Here is a 22,635-nt window from a genome sequence, read left to right on the forward strand (position 1 = left end):
GCCATGATTTTGATAAACAATGCCTTTCTATAGAGCCTTCTTCAAGTATCTCAAAATTCGAATAACTGCATCCCAGTGAGATGTACGAGGGGAAGACAGGAACCGACTTACCATACTAACTGGAAAGGCAATGTCCGGTCGAGTAACTGTCGGATTATTCAGCTTACCTACCAGTTTTATATATCTCTCGGGATTATCAAGAATTTCTCCTACATCAACTACCAGTTTAACTCCCTATTTCATAGGTGAATTAAGAGGCTTTGACCCCAACATACCTGTCTCGGTGAGCAAATCCATGACATACTTCATTTGTGATAGGACAGTACCTTTCTTTGATTGTGCCACCTCAATTCCTAGGAAATACTTCAACTTTCCTAAGTCATTGGTCTGAAAATGTTGCTTGAGATAGATTTTTAATTCAGCTATACCCGTCGAGTCATCTTTTGTAATGATAATATCATCAACATATACAATCAAGAAAATCTTGCCTCTCTCTGATTGTTTATAAAAGAAAGAATGATAATTCCCACATCTAGACAATCCAAATAAGAGTAAAAATTCGGAGAATCTTCCAAACCATGCTTGTGGAGACTGCTTCAAGCCATACAATGACTTCTTTGACTTACAAACCAATCCACCATACTCCCCCTAAGCAACAAATCCGGGAGGTTGCTCTATATACACCTCCTCATCAAGAGTACCATGCAAGAAAGCATTCTTTACATCAAGTTGAAATAAGGATCATTTATATGTGGTAGCAAGAGAGATCAAAATACGAACAAATGTAAGCTTAGCAATAGGAGAAAAGGTGTCCGGATAGTCAACCCTATACACCCGAGCATATCCTTTTGCAACAAGTCTTGCTTTCAAGCGAGCAAGAGAACCATCGGGATTGACTTTCATAGTATACACCCAACGACAGCCAATAGCAATTTTGCCGGATGGAAGAGGCACTAAGTCCCAAGTTTCATTAACCTGTAATGCCTCTAATTCTTCTTCCATAGCTGTCCTCCAGCCAGGGCTTTGTAATGCCTCGGCTACAGACTTGGGAATAGGATATTGATCAACAGTGGATAAAAAGGATTGAAAAGAAGAAGACACTGAAGTGTATGAGACAAAGTTTGCAATTGAGTGTTGAGTGCAGGCACGTATACCTTTACGGTGAGCAATAAGAAGATCAAGATCGGATATTACCTAAGGATCAGCTAAAGGTAGATCCGGAGCTGAAGATGACGTAGTAGTGACAAGAGCATTAGGGGGATCGGTGGCTGCTCGAGAAGGCCGAGTATAAACCTTGAGAGGAGGAGATTCCTGTGCGGACATTGGTGAAACAGTTGGCGCAAGTGATTGAATAATAGTCACATGTAAATCTTCATCCATCTTAGAAACAGTGATTGGAACTTCATGATAAGGAGTAGACTCATAGAATGAAACATCAGCAATTATAAAGTTTTTTCTCAAGATTGGGGAATAGCAACAATAGCCTTTTTGAGTACAAGAATAGCCCAAAAACATACATTTAATAGTCCTATGATCAAGTTTTGATACTCCAGGTTGATGATCACGAACAAAACAGACACAACCAAAAGTATGAGGTGGTAAGGCAAACAAAAGCTAATTGGGAAACAATGTGGAGAAAGGAATACCTCATCTTAAAACAGAAGAAGGTATACGATTAATAAGATAGCATGTAGTAAGAACAGCATTAGAGGAAAAGGTTTTAGGAACCTTCATCTCAAATAACATGGACCTCGTGACTTCCAATAAATGTCTATTCTTCCTTTTAGCTACACCATTTTGTTGAGGCGTATAAGAACAAGAGAATTCATGAATCATACCACGTTGAGTCATAAAGTCAAAAAAAGGTGCAGAAAAATACTCTTTAGCATTATCAGAACGCAAAACTTTGACATGCACACCAAAATGAGTATAGATTTCAGAAATGACGGCTCGAAATATAGAAAACAATTCCAAACGAATTTTCATTAAATATAATCAAGTAACTCTGGAATAATCATCAACAAAAGTAATAAAGTATCTAAAACCCAAATTGGAAATCAAATGACAAGAACCCCAAATATTTGAATGGACTAATGAAAAAGGTGACACCACTCTTTTATTGACTCGAGACGGGTAACCGACACGATGCAATTTGCCAAGTTGGCATGATTCACACTCTAAACTAGAAAGAGACTAAACACTAGAATCCAATTTTCGAAGACTCTATAGTGAAGGATGTCCAAGACGACAATGAATCTGATGTGGAGAAGCAATCTTGGGGCAAGCAATGGAAGGAGCATCTTCAAGCACATACAGCCCCCCCCTCCCCGTCTCTCGTCCTCTACCAATTGTCTTCTTCGTAGCCGGATCCTAAAAAATACAAGAATCGAGGTAAAAAGTCATTGAACACTAAAAGCGTTTGGTTAATTTACTAATAGACATGAGATTGAAAGGAAATTTTGGAATATGAAGTACCGAGGATAATGATAAATAAGGGATTGGATAAACTATACCAACTCCCTAAACTTGAGAAGATGAACCATTAGCTAAAGTAACAATGGATGATGATGAAGTAAGAGAGGAAAATATACCTGAAAGACCCGACATATGATCGGATGCCCCCGAATCAATGACCCAAGGGCGAGAATTAGCTGAAATGCACGCAGTAGCATTACATGTCCGGACTAGAGTAGCAGTGGAAGAAGAAGTAGGTTGTGAAATATGAGATTGGTTGTACCGCGCATATTCCTCATTAGACATAACCACTACATTGCCTTGGGAAGACTGTGGTAGGGACAAAGAGTTAGTACCTAATGCAACATTTGCAAAATGCTATTCTTGTCTTGATCTACCATGTAACTTGTAGCAAAATTTCTTATTATGGCCATGTTTTCCACAATAATGACCAGTCCGAATAGTCCCCGGGCTCTCGGTAGAAGTTTGGGACTGCCCATAAAGCTGTCTTTGTCATTGGCCTCTTCCTATTCCCGTGCTTCGACCACCACGGCCACCATGACCATTATATCCTCCCCGATTTCCTTCATCACCTCTACCTCCACCAGTTTGATATTAAGAGACAAGAGCTGAACTATCAACGACAGTTGTGGTGCTCTGAGAATGACCACGGGATACCCGAAGAACTCGAGCATATGTATTGCGAAGTGGCAATAGTCTCTCCACCAAGAATCTGAGACCGAATAGAATCATAAGTTGGATTAAGACCACCTAGAAAATTCATCACAGCCAGTTGTTCTCTTTGAAGTCGCATTTGTTCAGTATTAGACAAAATAGGAAGAATTGCATTCAACTCTTCATACATTCTATTAAAATCAACAAAATACTAATCAATGGAACGCCCCTTGATCTCAAATCAATCGAACTCCTGTGATCGTTCATATATCCTCGAAATATTGTTTTGCCCATAATACAATACATCTCAAGACGCCCACAATTCCTTGATTGTATCAATGTGAGTTACCAAATCTATAATATTACTCCCCATAGAGTTCAAAAGCTAACCCATAAGGCGTGCATCAATAACATCCCAAGTTGCATCATTAGCGAGCTTAGTTCCGGTCAAGTGTGTATGCTGATTTCTACCTGTCAAGACGAACTTAACAATCTTCTTCCATTGCTGAAAGTTGGTAATACCCTCAAGTTTCTTATCAGCAATTCGAGAAGACAAAGAGAAAATTACCTCGGTCGTCACTGTACCACTCTTCTTAGGATCAGCCATTATAATAGATGTGACGCTTGGGAAATTCGAACCATGTAATTTGCCCGAATTCAATAAAAAGGAAGAAATTGAATTTTAGTCGGTGCAAATTTTTGGATCGCAAGGACATAAGTGGCGATTTTTGGACGTTTCCCGATTTGTCATTCGATTTCGATTGGGTCTCGAAATCGTGGTCACCTTGGCTTAGGATTTTTAATCCTCGCGCCTAGCCTTTTTTTGCACCGAACCTAGCCCATGAAAATCCAAATTTCGGTCCCAATTGGTTGAGCCAAAAATCCATTCGGTCTCGATTTGTCGGATTACCATTTTGCCCCACCAATAATGCATGTGAGACAAGAGTTTTAAATGGTGAGTGGACTTGTGGGAACCACTTGTCTTTTCCCCAACCACCAGTCCACTCCCCATCTGCTCATGCTCTCTCTCCTCTCTTTTCTCTCTCTTCCTCACGGTTCTTCGTGTGAGCTCCCCCTCCTCCTCACTCACTAAAGCCTTCATCCTCCTCCTTTGTTCGTGATATTTGTCCGACAGCCACCCCCAACCTCCGTCCACCACTGCTCGCCGTCACCGCCGCCTTTCCGACCGGCGTTCGCCGTCGGGAAGCTCCGGAATCAACCCCGCTTTGGCGCCGCTCTGTTTCAAGTCCGGCGGGCTGTTCGGGCTTCGACCGCCCTTGCGGCCGCCTTCGACCACCACCCACCACCGCATCACCTCCCCCTCGACCCCCGGACACCACCCCACCGCCGTGCGCCGCCGCGGACCCATCGGACAACCCCCGGGAGCCCCCTACACCGGCCCGCCCCGCTATCCGTTGTCTACGATCGCGATTGCTCCGGCCGCCTCCGCCGGTCGCCGGCCACCCCGACTAACCACCAACTACCCCTCACCATCCCCCAAGGCCATCGGAGGCCGGCCGCCGCCCGAAGAGCCTCGAAACCACCCCGGAACCACCTCCCCTGTTCTGCCCGCGCCTCCCCTGTTTTGGCATCGCCCTTGCAACGGTTACGCTCGGCCACGGTTTGGCCGCCTCCGGCCACCGCCATCGACGCTACCCAGCGGCTCCCCCAAAGACCCCCGACAATGGCCGAACTTTGGCCCGGCCCGTGAGCCACCGGAAACCCTTGAAGCCGCCCCAAAAAAGCCCCTAAAACGCAATCCCCTATTCTGGCCGCCACCCCCGAAGTCCCATGTCGTTGTCCCGGAGTGTCGCCAAGTTCCGCGGATCGCCTTTGATAGAATTGGAAGCCGTAGCTTAAGTGGATCGAGCCACGAGTCGGAGTCGTTGTCGTCGTCGGGCCGGGCCGAGTTCGTGTCGCCGCCGCTCGAGTTGAGATCGCCGCGAGCGATCCCGAAAGCCCCGGTGCCCAACCTACCCTGTTTCGTGTCGGTGGGCGGCGTGAGCATCGACCAGGCCTTGTCACCACTCCGGACCGCCTCTAGCCATTGTCTTGTCATCCTACGCCTTCACCACAGCCCCCTCGACCCCATCCCGCCGCCCGCTTCTCGCCGGACCGTGGTGAACAGCCCCCACGGCCGACGTCCCCTGTTTACGTGTCACTCGGCCACCGCGCCCATTCCAGCCCTCTCGGCCTTGCTCCGCCAGTTGCTAGCCACCCCGAGCGACCACCCTCGACCCCTCATCATCCCCCAAGGCCACCGGAAGTTGATCGCCGCCCGTAGAGCCCCGAACAACCCGGAAACCACCTCCCCTATTTCGGACCCGCGTCCCCTGTTTCGACGCCCGGTTCTGTCCGGCCTCCATTCGCCGCCTTGCGTCTCCTTCGGCCACCGCCGGTGCCACCTGCAGCAACCCCGGATACCACCCGACCTTGGCCGAACCTTTTCCCGGCCTTGAACCACCGAAAACCCCCCAAAACGGCCCCCGACGCCTACTGCCCTATTCTGGCCGCCCCTGTTTCGCTCTTGTTCATTGCCGGCCGCCATTGTTCCGGTCGGCTTGAGCCACCAACCGCCACCCCCGAACCCCGTGCCACATTCCCGAAGTGTCGCCAAGTCGTTTGGACCGTCCCGGACCGAGTTGAAGTACGAAGTTCAAGTTAGATCGCGGGTCGCCAATAATCGTCGCGGGCCGGGCCGAGTTCATGTCGCCGCCGCTCGAGTTGAGACCGCCCGAGCTATTAATTTTGTGAGTTAGCCGCTAACTCTTGGTTAGGACGCTAATTGCGTTCGGATTAGTTTAATTAGATTATTAGGTATTTAGGTAGCTCGATTAGGGCCGGTTTAGGTTAGAAACTTGGTTTAGGTTCAATGGCCCTAATTGGTTAAGTTAGTCTAATTAGTTAGGATTATATGCCTAATTAGATGAGATTGATTGGTTAGAATTGATTGATCCGATTGATTGTATTGATTGATCGCGAGCGAGCCATAGGTCAGAGACGAGTGCGTAATTGGAATTGAAATTGGGATTAATAGTCGATTGGCTGCAATTAATTAATTGAATTATTGAATGTTGGCTATGAGTGCTAGTTTGGTCGTTGATTGCCGTGAGGATCCGATTAGAGGTTAATCGCCCCAAATTGCTTGGTCAGTCGGTCGATATAAATTGCGCATTCATGTGATCACGTATGAGATAAAATTGTATGTTTTTGCACGAAAACGGCCTTGGGCCAAGTATTTGAACATGCAAGCGTGAGCATTCGACCTAAATCCAAGAAATGAACTGGCTGGTTGTCGAAGTGCCTAAGTGGTCACATAATGGGATAATTCCGATGATCATTATCTTCGGGTCGATCGATCCTAGCAATCATTGTCTTAAGTTCTTTGGATGCGCGTCGATCATTGTCTTTTGGCTGTACGTTTGCCGATCGTAGCTTGTGATGGGCCGAAACCTTTTTAGGATTCCTGTTAGCTCCGTGCCGTGTCGATAATCATTGTCTTCCGGTTGGTCGAGCGGAGTCACATAGACTATCAGAAGCCGTCGCCGGAAGTAAGGGACGATGCCTGGTCCTGTCGGGAGAGCACCAACCGACTAGTGTGCTGGACCTACGGGTCGAATCCGTTAATAAATGGACTACGTGTGGTGTCTTGTGCATGCAAGTGCTGTGATGCTTTGTAGTGGGTTGAATTGGTTTGATTGGTTGATTGTTGAGTCGAGTCCGCATTGCATTACGTGTGGCCTGGAGGGTAATTTGTCTTGTGATTGAAATATTTGCTCTATGCTAATGTGATAATTTTTAGGGTGTACGAGCGAATCAACGTCCTAACCGGGCTTAGGCGTTGGCTCACCGAGATTAATTTCTCACCCCGTCGTGGTTAACAATTTTCGGGCAGTGATAGAGGTAGTGGACGTTGAACTTGGAGAATTATGGTAGGATTTTTGGGAGTAGACGAGGGATTAACCTTACCCGACCTCGTGTCTTTTTAAGGTCCTAGTGAGCCGCCCCGAAGAATGGGGTTGTATGTATTTACCGTAGCTCGGTAGGGTTAAGATTCGTCTGCTTTGGCTTTTGAATGAAATTGTTTTGTAAATTGACTGTGTTGATTTTCCTACTGTTCTATCCCGCCGTTGTTGTTGTATGGAAGAGTTGCACGTTCCGTATGCACCGTAAATTCATAGGTCGATAGCCTACCCGGAACGATATCATTCATGACCTGAGATGAGTAAGGTAGGGATGTCGTAAGCTTGAGAGTCGGGGCATGACAATAGATGACCACTTTAAATCAACTCCAACAACTCAATAACTTCACGAAATCAGTAAATTCCTCACAAAGTGTCACAATCACAAAAAATCTCAAAATATAAGTCAAAGAAGCCACATTCCACAAATTTCACAAAACGTCACCTTCTCGGTTGTGCATCACAATACCAAAAATAAGTCAAAAATAGCACCAAATTTTGATCCTAGCAGCCACATTAACAAGATACCACCAACAAAAGCTAGGATTCTAGAAGAAAATTCATAACCAGCCGCACAAATCACCACATTCTCAATAGCAAATCAACACCAATATAGTAACATCGTACGAAATACCTTCAAATGTACTAGCATCACGCCTAACCAAAGTACATATTCATTGCATCGAACCTTCAAATAGCAACCATCGGGGAAGATCACGCCTTGATCAACAATGTCGGGCGACTACGGGTTCGTGTAACTACTAAGGAAGGGTTGCACCTCAACCAGCGACCACAAGAAGAGGTCGTACCTCGACCAGTGAAGTCAGAAGACACCGGGAATGGGTCGCCTAGCCTGGATGACTTCAAGCGACGCCCAAAATAGGGTAGCTTGGCCCGAGCAACCTAGGCAACTTTAGGCGAGGGTTTGTCGAGCCAGGGCGATGCCTAGCAGAGAGTCATCGGGTTTGGGCAACCCCCGAAAAAGGGTCGCCAACCCTAGTAGGTGTCGGATCTAGTGTCGTATGTAGAGTCGGGTGTTTGATTTGGTGTCGTATGTGGGTATTTTGACGTTAGAAGGAGTCGTACATGGAGAAGATGATTTTAGGGCTCTGATACCATGTGAAAGGAGAGAACGTAATAATTTTATTGATAAAATTCCATGTCTATATACACAATAAACCCTAGATAACCAAAAGACCATTATACCCTTTTTATATCTCTAAAAAGTATAAATTTTAATTCTGCGCGATCTTAGGAGAATAGACGCAGCTCTTTCAATACGGATCGTAATGACTCGATTCCATTGCCAATATTTTGAGGACTCGTAGATCTACCGTAACGGCCTGGACCCCACGCTCTTCCGCTGTGCCACTTTGCAAGATATTGTCCGCTTTGGACCCACAGTCCTCACGATTTTGTTCCTCCGAGCGTTGCCCATACAACGCCCGAAAAACGCGTCTTTCAAGTCTAAGGGCAACCCTAAGACTTATAAAGCCTTCCCAAGACCTCCTCCTAGGCAATGTGAGACTAGGGAGGAGTTGTGACAAACTCCCCCCCTCAAAGGCATAGCGTCCCCGCTGTGCCCTCTAGCACCGCCGAGCGCCCACCGTGGCCCCACATGCGGTCGAAGGTCGGCTCTGATACCACCTGTAACGGCCTGGGCCCCACACACTTCCGCTGCGCCACTTTGCAAGATATTGTCCGCTTTGGACACACAATCCTCACGGTTTTGTTCCTCCAAGCGTCGCCCATACAACGCCCGGAAAACGCGTCTTGCAAGTCTAAGGGCAACCCCAAGGCTTATAAAGCCTTCCCAAGACCTCCTCCTAGGCAATGTGGGACTAGAGAGGAGTTGTGACATCTACAACTTTCGTGTTTTGATTTTTATGAGATAAGGACTGTAGAAGTGTTGATGGGGGGTTGAAGTGGATTGTTCGTCAATGAATAGAATAAAAAAAGGACAGGAACTTCAATGGTTGCTCTTCCAGGCCTCCAAAGAAGTCGATAAGGCATCAATTCTTCTAGATTGATAGCTGTAACTCTTAAATAATGTAGACTTTGAAAAGCTCCGACTCTTCTAGAACGAAGTGAAACCTCTTCTAGATTTTCAAGGGGAGAAGCTTCGACTCTTCAAGGACGGAGTGAAAACTCTTATAGGTTTTCAAGGATATGAACTCTTCGAAGTTCAAAGAAATGCACTAGACAATTTTCATTAATGAAAGTCATCTTCATTTCTACAAAAACTTGATGACCTTTTATGGCAAAATAGATAAAGAACAAAAAACTAAAGTTTAATCTGGAAACTATAAAGCCTTAAAGAACATAGAAACCGGAAGCACTTAGAAACTAGAAGCTATTAATGTTTGCAGTGGTTCCAAAGTGACTTGTAGAGTTTCCAATGCATGGGAGATGTCAAAGGCTTTATGATGAAGACTATCGATTAGGCTCTGGGAATATTAATATTGAACTTGACTGCGGAGACTTGAATGTGGGACTCTTGGACTTATTGATGAGAGGCTCATCGAGTTTCTATGGGGGCTAATCTTCTTGGTTGAGTGTGCTGTTTAATGCGGGCTGCATCAATGACGGAGTGATGAAGGCATCTCTCATCCGCCATTATAAGTCCAACAAAAGGACACTACTCGACCAGTTTATGTCCTTTCTTTATTTCGTTGATTCCAAAAGCCTAAATCACGATCAAAGAAGGGAGAAAAAAGTGAGCTTTGTTCTAGTTAGCAGGAAAGAATAGATGTCGATGTTTTTTGATTGCATGATGGTCTAGGCCAGTCAATTGGGTCATAGATTTGGTAATTCGGAACAAGTGAGGGTGCGAATAATAACCATTTTTTTTCTATTTTTTGGTTCCTGGGTTTGAAATAGAAATTCGTTTGGTAAAACAAGTTCATTTTTTTTTTCGGAACAAATTTGTAAATCAGAAATAGGTTTGAAACACAATTGAGAAATAGATTTTTTCTATTTTTCTATTTCTAGAACAAAAACAGAAATAAGAATTATTCTCATATCAATTACTCACTATCTCTCGCATGTGGTCTTCCTCTCTCTCGTGTCCCTGTCACCATTGGCCAATATCTAGTCAGCAACCATAGAATTTATACTGTTATCCAGCGAATTTTTTTTCTGAGAACAAAAGTTTTGTGTCATTGGCAAATATGTTTTTCTGCTCAGAAACCTGTTTAGGGAATAGAAAAAGAAAAATCTATTTCTGGCTAGAAATAGCTTCTGGGAACATAATGATTATCATGTGTGCCCCAAGTGTACAAATTCAGAATCGGGTCTACTTACATGGAGTTTATGCCCATTTCGGTCCCACTGGTCTAAACTTAGTGGCTTTATTTTGAGTTTCAACTTCAGCCTGCCAAGATTAACTTTTTGTAGAGTAGATATACAACCCATAAGTAGCTTACAAGATTAACTTTTTGTAGAAATACTCCCTAATGGAACGCATTCATTCTTGAGATTTCACAAAATTAATAAAAAGCTGTTGACATTAACAAGTGAAACAAACCTCTCTGCATCTGCAACTGTGATCAAATCAAAAGAATATGAAAACAAGAAGACTAGCCTACCATAATGGACTAATCTGAAAAGGGTTTGTAGGAAATCAAATGGCACATTTGAACTAGCCTTGAATAAGACCTAAGAAATACAATACACCTTCCATTCTCTCTTGGCAACTACTGAAGTCAATGAGTCAAAAGAGAGGACTACTTCTTTCTTTCTTTTTTTCTCAGTTTCTGCAATGAGCTTATGAATAGAAGATTCAAGATTCGAACTTTCAGGCTCGACTATCTGTTTCCATGTTAAAATCGCAGCCGATGGAAATTTTTCGACGTGGTATCCATCGCCATCACAACGGTTCGAAATGTCAAGTTCCCTTCAGGATGAGCAGCGTGATGTTAACCCAGAACCCTGTCCTTTCACCTTAAATCGATTCAAGGCGAAAGCAAATGAACCTCAAGCAATTTCTTTCTACCACAGTGATTAAAGGGATTAGGCTGCTGTGAAGGAAAAGGCGAGGCGAGTAACCAAGGTACATGACCATTACTTCAATTTACATGAAGAAGGAATGATTTTCTTGTTTCACGATCGAGAAATATCGGCCGAAAATATGAAGCTTAGAAAGGATAACACAGGTGTTGCAGCTTGCACTCCATTTACATGGTTGACCAAAAAGGTGACAATTAAGACCTCGACTACACTCCGGGGTACTTGAGGGATCATTTGCTCGGTCCCGTTTGTTGTCTCAGACATCATATCATAGTATCATCAATAAAAAGACAACATGAACACAGAAAAGGGGTTAGTATACGCCCTGCTTCTTCTTTTTCTACTTCAGATAAGTACTAGCTTGGACTTGGACATCCTAGACCAAAACACTACTATCACAGATGGCGATCTCTTGCACTTCAGTGGTAAAATGTTCGCTCTCGGTTTCTTCAGCCCGGGTAATTCTAGCCATCGTTATGTTGGAATTTGGTATTACCAAGTTTCTGAGCTAAGTGCTGTTTGGGTTGCTAATCGAGAGAGACCAATCAGTGGCACTTCAGGAGCTCTTTCAATTGACTCTGACGGAAATTTGGTGCTCCATGAGACAAATGGAAGCTTTCCTGTTTGATCCACAAATGTTTCTTCTGCGTTATCCAATGATTCTACTACAGCCCGGCTTATGGATTCAGGCAATCTAGTCCTGTTTCAAGATTTTGGCAATAGGTTGATATGGCAAAGCTTTGATTATCTAACAGACACTCTGCTTCCTTTCATGAAACTTGGGTTGAACCGCAAAACCGGTTTGGACTGGTTCCTAACATCATGGAAGTCCGCAGAGGACCCAACACCTGGCAATTGCTCCTATAGGATTGACCCAACGGGCTACCCTCAATTATTTCTGTACAAGGATGGGGATCCATACTGACGTGCCGGATCATGGATTGGAGATCGGTGGAGCAGCATACCTAAAACAAATAACCATTACATCTTCCATGTAAGCTTTGTAAATGACCCAGACGAGGTTTCTATAATGTATGACATCATTAACGCATCAATCATCCCAAGAATGGTGCTCAATGAGTCGGGGTCACTCCAACAATCCACATGGAATGACCGACACCAGCGGTGGATAGAATTCTGGTTCTCCCCGAGGGACCAGTGCTATTATTACGGCAATTGTGGGCCCAATAGCAACTGCAATCCGTATAACATGACACAATTCGATTGCACATGCCTGCCAGGGTTTGAGCCCAACTCCCCGGGCAATTGGTACATAAGGGAAGGATATGCAGGGTGCGTAAGGAAGCTCAGGGCATCGGCATGTCGAAGCGGGGATGGATTCGTAAAGGTGGCAAGCGTCAAGGTGCCGGACACCTCAAAAGCACATGCTAACATGAGCTTGAGCTTGAAGGAATGTGAGGAGGAATGCCTGGGGGATTGCTCTTGCACAGCTTATGCTAGTGCCAATGAGAGCCTGGGAGGTTTCGGATGCCTCATATGGTATGGCGACTTAGTCGATACAAGAACATAGGGAAGAGTACACTAGAAGTGCCATAACTTTTGTACGGCGTTCACTTAAGTGCCATAACTTTCAAAACGTTCACTTAAGTGCCATCACTTTCAAAAATTGTTCATTTGAGTGCCATGTTGATGTGGCAGTCGGAAAAGCCGACGTGACAGCCAGAAAATCTCGTAGCAACCAGAAAAGGTACTGTAGCACGCCGGAAAAGTTACTGTATATGCCGAAAAGCTGACGTGGCATGTCGGAAAGCCGACGTGGCAAGCCGGAAAAGTTACTGTAGCACTCAAGTGAACGATTTTACTCCGACGTAGCACTCAAGTGAACGATTTTTGAAAGTTATGGCACTTAAGTGAACGTTTTGAAAGTCATGGCACTCAAGTGAACGTCGTACACAAGTTATGGCATTTCTAGTATACTTTTCCCCAAGAACATATAACGATTTAGGTCAAGATTTATATGTATGGGTCTATGCTATCGAGTTAGGTACTCCATCTTTTGCTACTCTATGTCACTAGCACTACTTTCTTTAATGTGATGTACCTCCCGCAACGTCATTTGTTTCATCAAATTACCATTGTCAAAAAAATGATGAATCGAACTTGAAAGTATATTGAATTCATGAGCATTAGAATTTGCATCCATGATTCTAAGAACCAAGATTGATATTTTGCCTCGCATAAACATTCGAGATCCGTTTGGTGATATCTGGTTTCAAGTTGAGGCGGAGAGAATTTTTCACTCTATTCTTGGCACAAGCACATTCGAGGTCATTGAGTCTGAAACACTGTGTTGTATTGAGTCTGAAACACTGTGTTGTACTTTCCTTTCAGCTCATTATAGGAAAAGAAAATCCCTCAGCCGAAAGGCAACGGTTGCGATAGTTCTGGTTTCGATTTTGAGTGCTCTACTGCTCGCCGGCTCCTTCTCATACCGCTTGGTGATCGGGAAGAGAAAGGGTGCGTCACTTAGGGTCTGTTTGGCGGTGATTCTGATTCTCTGTTTGCGTTCCGAGAAACAAAAAAGGATCAGAAACATGTTTGGTAATGGAAAAAAAATGATTTTGATTCTGGTCCCGGAAACACTTTTGGACCACTTTTCAGAAGCAAAAAAAAGATGATTCTGGTGTTTTGGAACACTTTTGAGGATCACATTTTTACACAATATACTTATGACTTATCCCTTATACTTATAATTAAAATTTTAATATAAAATGGTATTATTTTAAAAAAAAGTCCACGTGGATTTTCAACTTTACATAAATTAAAATAAATTAAAATTCAATTTTAAAAATTGCTAAAAACTAATTTTCTTAAATTAAAAATTTTATTTAAGGAAAATTTAATAAAAAAATTAAAAATTTAAGAAATGGGGGAAATAAAAAAATATTTAGATTTTTAATTTAATAATTTAAAAATAATTAAAAAAATTTAGATTGAAAATAGCTAAAATTTTGAAAAAAAATTCTCATCATCGGATCTTCCCCTCCCCCTCCCCCTTTTTTTTTTAAAAAAAATTGTTTTTTTTTGTAAAATTTTAAGCCTATTTTTAAATTCAATTTAAATTTAAATTTATATTTAAAAAATTAGTTTTTAGAAAAATTTTAAATCTAATTTATTTTTTATATTAAGGGACCTCTAATACGCATTTTTTTTCAAATTTTTAGCTATTTTATTTTTTATTCTAATTAAGTTTTATTTTTTATTTCCTATTATGTTTTTTCAACTTTTATCTTTTTTTTTATTATTAAAGATTAGACCCAACCCTCCGCGTCGTCAACTAAATCTCCATTTTTTCTCCATTTTTCGAACCGCACAAAAATTTTGTCGAGTCGGGTGAAGAAAAAATCAATGTAGTTGAGTTGCGGGTCTTGTAAGCTTTTACGATGTGTAATTACAAGAGTGCAAAACTATAGGCGGTTGCACAATGAGGATATTTTCTTTCATTTTTTTTGGGTAATCAATCTAAAAGTCACGATAAATAATAACAAACAAATGATTTAGACAAATTCTGTAAATGTAATACGAATTACTTTTCAAACAATATAAACGATTGCATACTCATGAAAAATCGACAAACGAATTGGGAACGGAAATTTTGTTACTTTTTTTTTTTTGCTCCATAATCACTATTTGATTATTTTCCCTCTTTGCCATCAAATGTGATTATATAATTATTTGATTTAAATGAAAAATTGGGAACGGAAATTTTGTATAGCTACCAAACGCGTTTCTGTTCCAAGAACAAAAATTTTAAATAGTTACCAAACGCGTTTTGATTCTCAAAAAATCATCCAGGGAACGGAATAAAAAAAAGTGATTTTGATCGGAATCATTTTTTGGGAACAGAATCACCGCCAAACGGACCCTTAGTCCTCAACATCGATACGCTTTTTATTATATTTTCCGGCTAATTCATCTGCTAAAATTAATCAAGGTCCAAGAGATGAACTCATACAGTACATCAATATATTTACCAGGAAAACAGATATAAAAATGCTTGCGAAGATCTTATTAAGCTTACAACTGTCATTTGGTTTAACGAAATTAATTCCTGAATGAAGAATCTCACAATTTCTCCAAGGTTGTAACAGCATTTATGTGGTCGTCTTGGAAACAGATCGCAGAAGCCATAATCCACTAAATGATATCATGAATTCAACATATTTCGACGGCTCTCGGAGTGTAAAAGACTGGGACAACAGACCCGGAGGAAATAGAGATGTGCCACTCTTTGATCTGAGCATTGTAGCTTCGGCAACAAATAATTTCTCCATCCTCAGTAAGCTCGGTCAAGGCGGTTTTGGATCAGTATACAAGGTAAACTTTCATTACACAAGAAAGCTACTTACAAAAAGTTGATATAGACCTGCGAATTGAAAAATAATTTGACAGGGCATTATGGACAATGGAACGGAAATAGCGGTCAAACGACTATCGAAACATTCGGGACAAGGAGTTGAAGAATTTAAGAACGAAGTCCGGTTGATTGCAAAGCTCCAACACCGGAACCTGGTGAGAATACTTGGCTGCTGTGTCGAAGAAGACGAGAAAATGCTAATTTACGAATATTTGCCGAACAAAAGCTTGGATGCCTTCCTTTTCGGTAATCCTCCGCTCTCCCACTAGCTAGAATACTCCGATTCATACATCAACCCATGACGACGAACCATGGTTTGCTGATATCTCGATGTTGGTCCAGACACAACGAAAAGATTGATGCTGGATTGGAGGAAACGGTTCAACATCGCATCCACGGTGGCTCGAGGACTCTTGTACTTGCACCAAGATTTGAGGCTTAGGATCATCCACCGTGACTTAAAGGCCAGCAACGTCCTACTTGACGCGATGAATCCAAAGATATCAGATTTCAGTATGGCTAGGATATGCGGGAAGGACCAAACCCAAGGAAACGCAAATCGAGTAGTAGGAACATTGTAAGAATTTTCGCCTTCGCAGTGCTTTAAGTGCTTGCCGATTTCAAGAACCTCAGCTCAACTAATTAGTCAAAACCTCTTTGTTTCTCCTTCATTTTGGCTGCGGCAGCGGGTACATGTCACCGGAGTATGCAATGGGAGGTATATTTTCAACAAAATCCGACATCTATAGCTTCGGAGTTTTGCTGTTGGAGATCATCAGTGGCAAAAGGAACAGTGCATATTACCATGAAAATCCTTCTTCCAGTTTGGTAGGCCATGTAAGTATCTGAACTCTAGGACTGAACTAGGACATAATACATAGCCTGAAATACTTGTCACATGTTACTTGTTCACAACCCAATCGCAGGTATGGGAGCTATGGAAGGAAGGAAACTGTGCCGGCATTGTCGACAAGTCGATGAGTGATTCGTGCTCCGAAGAGGAGGCCTTGAGGTGCATCCAAATCGGTCTTTTGTGCGTGCAAGAATCTGCGGACGATGGGCTGAACATGTCCACGGTTGTGTTCATGTTGGCAAATAACGACGTGGTTCTCGCATCTCCGAAACGACCTGCGTGTTGGAGTTGGTGAATACTTCGGGGACCCTTGTTTCTCACACCAGGTACGCCCACGTGAACTTAGGAAGCTGAAGTGTTACCCAACGACTTGTGACCACCGCGCGCGGGATGCAGGGGTTCGGGAGCAGCGCCCCTGACACGGGTGTCTCGCTGCCCGGTCGCCGAGCGGGGGTTCAGGGGTAACGCCTCCCGACGGGGGTTCTGCTGCCCGGTCGGCGGACAGCTGCCCCGCTCGTCGGTGAGCAGGCGGGGGTTCGGGGGTAGTGCCCCCAAAACTTCTATGGATTTGGGCTTTTATTTAAGCTGGCTCATATGGTTGGAATTAAGAGATTTTAGGTTTTTTTAGCCCTTTTTTGGGCATATATATTTTGCTCGATTTTATCATTGTAAGTGTTGAATTGGCTGTAAACCGACAAATATAGTGAAATCTCTTTGCAGGATGTAGCCCTAATCTTGGGGTGAACCTAGGTAATCTCGTGCGTCATTCCAATTTTTCTTGATTCTCTCGTGTGATTGTCGATTCGGTTTCGATAAATCCCTTCACTACGTACGTTTTCAAGAGCAGGTACCATGGCACAAATCTATCTGCAAGAGACGAAGCGGCTTCTGCGAACGACGTTACAATCTCGATGGTCGAAGGCCGCTAGTTTGCCGTTCTCTTAGCCCTTGATTAATCAAACAACGCAAATTCACTCTAAAATCTATCGCAATAGTTCTCGAGACTTTGCCGAACTCGGCATCGACCTGTAATCCTATTTTGTTAGAACCTGGAATCATAATGTTTGGTATTAAGTAATAGGCAGGCGCAAACCTTCCAGAGATTAGAAAGCAGTTAATCATTAAGCTGAAATCGACTTAGACATTGAAGTTAATTTAAAAAAAAAAAAAAAGGAATAGTCGGCCCCTTTCGTATTTTTTCCTTACTCGGGTAACCTTAACAAGAGGTTGAGATCGTTGAAGTAGTCTATATGTTTCTGTACACCTTGAGCCATCACTTTCTTGACAGCTGGCACATGATTGGTATTAGGAGTGTCAATAGTTCAGTTCAGCTCGATTTTTGAAAAACCAAACTAAATTGAACCATTAAGAAATATGAATAAACTGAACCAAAACTCGTCGTGAACCGAACCGAATTGAATTGAAAAACTCAGTTCGGTTCGGTTCGGTTCGGTTCGATTTTCGATTTGATTCTCAATTTTTTCTTTTTTGGATTTTGATTTTGATTTCAAATTCCAAGTCTCTTCTCTGCCTCCTCTTCTAGAGAGAGAACCAAGTTCTTGAGAGCGCGTTAGGGCTTGGGCTTTTCTCTCTTAAGAGGATGATTGAACACCGTTGTGACTCGGACGATGAACTCAGCAGTGTCGAGGCTTTGAATGCCAGCCATGCCAGTTCGATGAGCAACAGCTACTACGGTAGCTGCAGCAGCTTCAGCCGCCCCTCGTTTGACGCGGCGCTGCTCAATCACCGCCACGGCCTAGGCCCCGCCTCTGCCGCCGAGGCCCTCGCCATAAAGCCGCACCGATTTTCCTCTAACTCCCTCTGCCGCTGAGGCCCTCGCCATAAAAGCCGCACCAATTTTCCTCCAATTCGTCGTATGTTTGAAAAAAAGTCATGGAGAGAGAGAGGGGTGCTTTAAATGCAAGGTAGACAATACAGTCAACAACTTTGTGAAGGAGGAGCAATGTGCTGACATGATGTGATTGCTCAGTCTCTCTGGGTTGGTATCCGCGAACTGATCCGAACTGAACTGTTAAGGTATCCAAATTCTTTTGCTATTAATCGAACTGAAATCGAACTGAATTGAAAATATACAAAAATTCAATTCGGTTCGGTTCGGTTTAATTTCGATTCAGTTTTGACACCCCTAATTGGTATACCCTAAAGCTAAGTCACTCGATAGTCTACCGTGTAATCCGTCGATTTTTAGTTTGTTCAATGTAATTTACAAAACTATTCGAGCTCTCATATGATACGCATCCTAATCAACCCTTTTTCTTTTGAATTTCGCACACCTGCTTCTTTAATTAGTGCCCAGCGTTTCTATAAGTCATTGTCACGTGATGTGGTCATCACTTAAGATACCTTCTCTCTATGACTCCTTTCGCTTGACCACAATGGCATAAACGGGGTCACTACGGTAATCACCTCATGATTTTCCCCTTGAGGAACACAACCACCACTACCAATTTACATAGGAAGAATTACCAAAAAAAAAAATTATAAATCTATTGTAATTATGCCAATTCAGTCAGCTGAAAAATTTTGTGAGGAAATAATTGATGAGAATGCTGACTATCTTACATGGCATGACCGATATCGACTTTGATAATTTTTAATGGTATTTTAATTTTTTCAATATTTTTCATTTTTTCTTCATTTTCTTTCTTTTTTTTTTCTTCCCTTCTTCCTCTAGCCCATCAACACGCATCAATTGGCCAGAAGCAGGGGAAAAAAATAAAAATAAATGAACATAAATAAAAAATAAAATAAAAATTGAAAAAGTAAAGTATTATTAAAAATTATCCACGCCAACATCGATCACGCTATCTAGAACGGCCGGCGTCCAGGCAAACATTTTATGGCCAAAATTAGCTGGATGAACCGAATTGGCACAGATGTAAAAGATCTAGAACTCAATTGACCAAAAAAAAAGTTTATGACTGAATTGACATAATTGCAATAAGTTTGAAACTTTTTTGGCAATTTTATCAATTTACATGTGTGCAACAGATCTTGAAGAGATATACTGTACGACTTGCCAAGGTACTAGCACTGTATAAATATTAGGCAATCAGAACAACAACCATCACCTTCGAGAGGCCGCCACCCCTCCCCCTCTCAATACACCGTTCTATTTTTCCTTTTTTCTTGTAATATTCTTTCGGGTATGAATAATCTTATCTAAGCTTATCATCTCTCCCAAGCTGGGTTTTATCTAATTTAGAGTATTTATGAACGAAACATGTATGATTATATCCCATCCAGGGGCATTACCAAAATCCATCCTCAGTATTTCTATGATGCCAACAAAATTTTTACATAATGAAAAAAATCTACAGGTTGTTCACGATTTTGAGGTACGACGGTCAATGATGAAATGTTTATTCTACTAATTAATTCACATCAAATCAAAATCATAAATAGGGTGGGAGAGAACCACCTTTCCTTGTTGATTCCGTTGTGCTGTCCATGTCTACACGGGTCTACGCTTTTTTACCAAGTCAATTTTCCTACTTCTTTTTTACGTTTCCTCTTTGTTTGACAAAGTCAAATATTACGATTTCCATAGTCCAAATTCCATTTGAAATCTGAACCTACTTGTCGAAAGCTATTTCCTAAATTTTGAAACTTGAAATTTACACTACATATTCTAGAATTTAGAATCTACCCTATCACAGATTTCAAGATCAATTCCATGGCCTATCCAGGTTTCACTTATATTATTAACTGAACGATTGCAGTAAATCATCAACTCTAATCACTTCCATTTGCTGCTATAATTCATTGACCACAACTCATTTGTTTTTTTATCAAAACCACAACTCATATTTAAATACACAAATAATTGTAAAATATTAACAAAGTAAAAGTATCATCCATAGATACCGCTAGATATGGAAGCTCATACTAGTGTTTTCCAATTGCACACTCATCATAAGGTGCCATAAAATACTGCAGGATAGCCCGAATACATAGAACAAGAAAAACACAAAAATTAGTTCCGGGTTTTGAATCTCGAGTTCTACCGGAATCTACCCCTTATAACCAAGTCCCCAATTTTTGAAACCTAGAACCTAAAATGCATACTCTGAAATCATGCTAACTTCTAGTTACCATGGAGCAAATGTGTTATCTAGTAATGGCATTGGTTCTGCTTCTGTTAATGATGTCGGGATTACTACGGTCAATGCATGACAAGCAAGTTCACATTATTATCAGAAAGCCACTTCTAAAAACATTTGCATAGTACATACGTATGTTATGTTCTGAATGCAAGTACCTAATGTGAAACCGGAGCTTTGTCCAAAAGGGACTTAGAAAAATCATGTGTGAATCGTATTCGAAACGTGGAACCGACGCCGGCAAATTAACATACTGAGGCTAGTGCGGATGAACATGTACTAGCCCCTCTTCTATTGAGCCTCAAATCTAAGAAATCCAAATCCCTTTCTCCATCACTTCATTCCACCATTTTTGGTGAGAAGCCCTGGTTAGGGTTTCTCCAAGTTGCCATCTCATCAACCCTTCATGAACTACATAACTCGCGGTTGTGCTGATGGCATATGAAGGCGAGGCGACAACAAACAAATGAGGGACAAATGGATGACCGAGTGATCAAGGAAACTACTCGACCCGTTTCTGTTCTTTCTTTATTCCGTTGATTCCGAAAGCCTAAATCACCATCAAAGAAGGGAGAAAAGTATGAGCTTTGTTCTAGTTAGCAGGAAAAAATATAATAAAAGCTTTTAACACTAATAAGTGAAAATAAACCTTCTGCATCTGCAACTTGGATGCACAAACAGTAATTGTGATCAAATCAAAAGAATAAGGTTAATATGGTAGCTAAGTTCTGTCATATGAAAACAAGAATACTAGCCTACCATAAACGACTAATCAGGTTAGGGTTTCTCTAGGTTACCACCTCATCCATCCTTCATAAACTACATGCTACACTATCGGAGAAAATTATCAAAAAAATTCTGAAATTATTGTAATTATACCAATTCAGTCCTAAATCTTTTTTTTTTACCAATTAAGTCCTAAACACTTTGCATTTATGCCAATTAAGCTCATTTGACCGGTCGGTGTTGACATAGACAATTTTTTATAATACGTTAACATATTTTTTCAAATTTTTTTATATTTTTAATAAAAAATTTCCTGTCTTTTTCCTTTCTTTTCTTAGAGCCGGCAAGCCCTTACTCGGATCAAAGGGTTGCGAGCCCTCGCCGGCCATTGGGCTAGAGCCACGAGCCCTCACCAGCCGCGGTGAGACTCGTGGCCCTCAATCAACTACGAGCGAGGGCTCGTGACCCGCCCAGCTGTGACCAAGGGCTCGCGGCCCTCGCCTAGTAACGGGCGAAGGTCACCAGCTGCATCCTGCTAGCCCTAACAAAAAGAAAAGAAAAGAAAACGATAGGAAAAAAATTGCTAAAATCATAAAAATTATTTAGAAAAAATAAAAAATTATTCATGTCAACGCCGGTTGGTTAAATATACTGAATTGGTGCAAATGTAAAATTTTTAGGATTCAGTTGGTAAAAAAAAAAATGTTGAAGACCGAATTGATACAATTGCAGTGAATTTATGACTTTTTGGTAATTCTCCTACACGATTGTGCTGATGACATATAACGGAGAGGCGACAATAAAGAAAATGAATGACTAAATGGACAACTAAGGAAAATAAACAACCGTAAATAGATTAGTGGAGTCTGTTCTTGGGGTTGCCTTTTTCTCACGCCACCTCGCATTGCCAAGGACTAACCATCGGTTCATCTTCGTCTCTTGACCCGTTTTTTTTTTTTTTTTCCTTTTTGCGGTCAGATTTCTTGATGTGTGATTGAACATCCTGTTTGACCTTTCCCGGTCAAAGTTACCTAACGAAGAGGAAAAAGTATGCTTTCCCGACGGGGCCAAATGGATGACCGAGTGATCAAGGCATCTCTCATCCGCTGTTATAAGTCCAACGAAAGGACACTACTCGACCCGTTTCTGTTCTTTCTTTATTTCGTTGATTCCGAAAGCCTAAATCACCATCAAAGAAGGGAGAAAAGTATGAGCTTTGTTCTAGTCAGCAGGATTGAATAGATGTCCATGTTTTTTTATTGCATGATCTTCTAGCGCAGTCAATCGGGTCATAGATTTGGTGATCCGGAACAATTGAGTGTACAAAATCAGAATCGGGTCTACTTACCCGGTGTTTATGCCCATTTCGGTCGCACTAGTGTAAACTTAGTGGCTTTATTTAACTTCAGCCTGCCAAAAGAATCATCTTAAATATGGTAGCTGAGTTCTGCCACA

General features: G+C 42.0%; 1 protein-coding gene and 1 pseudogene across 1 annotated transcript; both read left to right on the forward strand.

The window, feature by feature from the left end:
- Positions 1 to 11,418: 11,418 nt before the first annotated feature.
- LOC125316509 lies at positions 11,419 to 12,057 on the forward strand (annotated as a pseudogene).
- A 108-nt stretch (positions 12,058 to 12,165) lies between these two features.
- On the forward strand, positions 12,166 to 18,161 carry LOC115739784 (G-type lectin S-receptor-like serine/threonine-protein kinase RKS1). Its single transcript, XM_048284820.1, has 8 exons — positions 12,166 to 12,580; positions 13,452 to 13,577; positions 15,238 to 15,437; positions 15,513 to 15,723; positions 15,820 to 16,054; positions 16,164 to 16,314; positions 16,404 to 16,583; positions 17,874 to 18,161. Exons 1-8 carry the CDS (start codon positions 12,166 to 12,168, stop codon positions 18,159 to 18,161), a joined length of 1,806 nt encoding a protein of 601 aa, XP_048140777.1.
- Positions 18,162 to 22,635: the final 4,474 nt, after the last annotated feature.

This window comes from Rhodamnia argentea, chromosome 9 (genome assembly GCF_020921035.1).
Source record: "Rhodamnia argentea isolate NSW1041297 chromosome 9, ASM2092103v1, whole genome shotgun sequence".
NCBI lineage: Eukaryota > Viridiplantae > Streptophyta > Magnoliopsida > Myrtales > Myrtaceae > Rhodamnia > Rhodamnia argentea.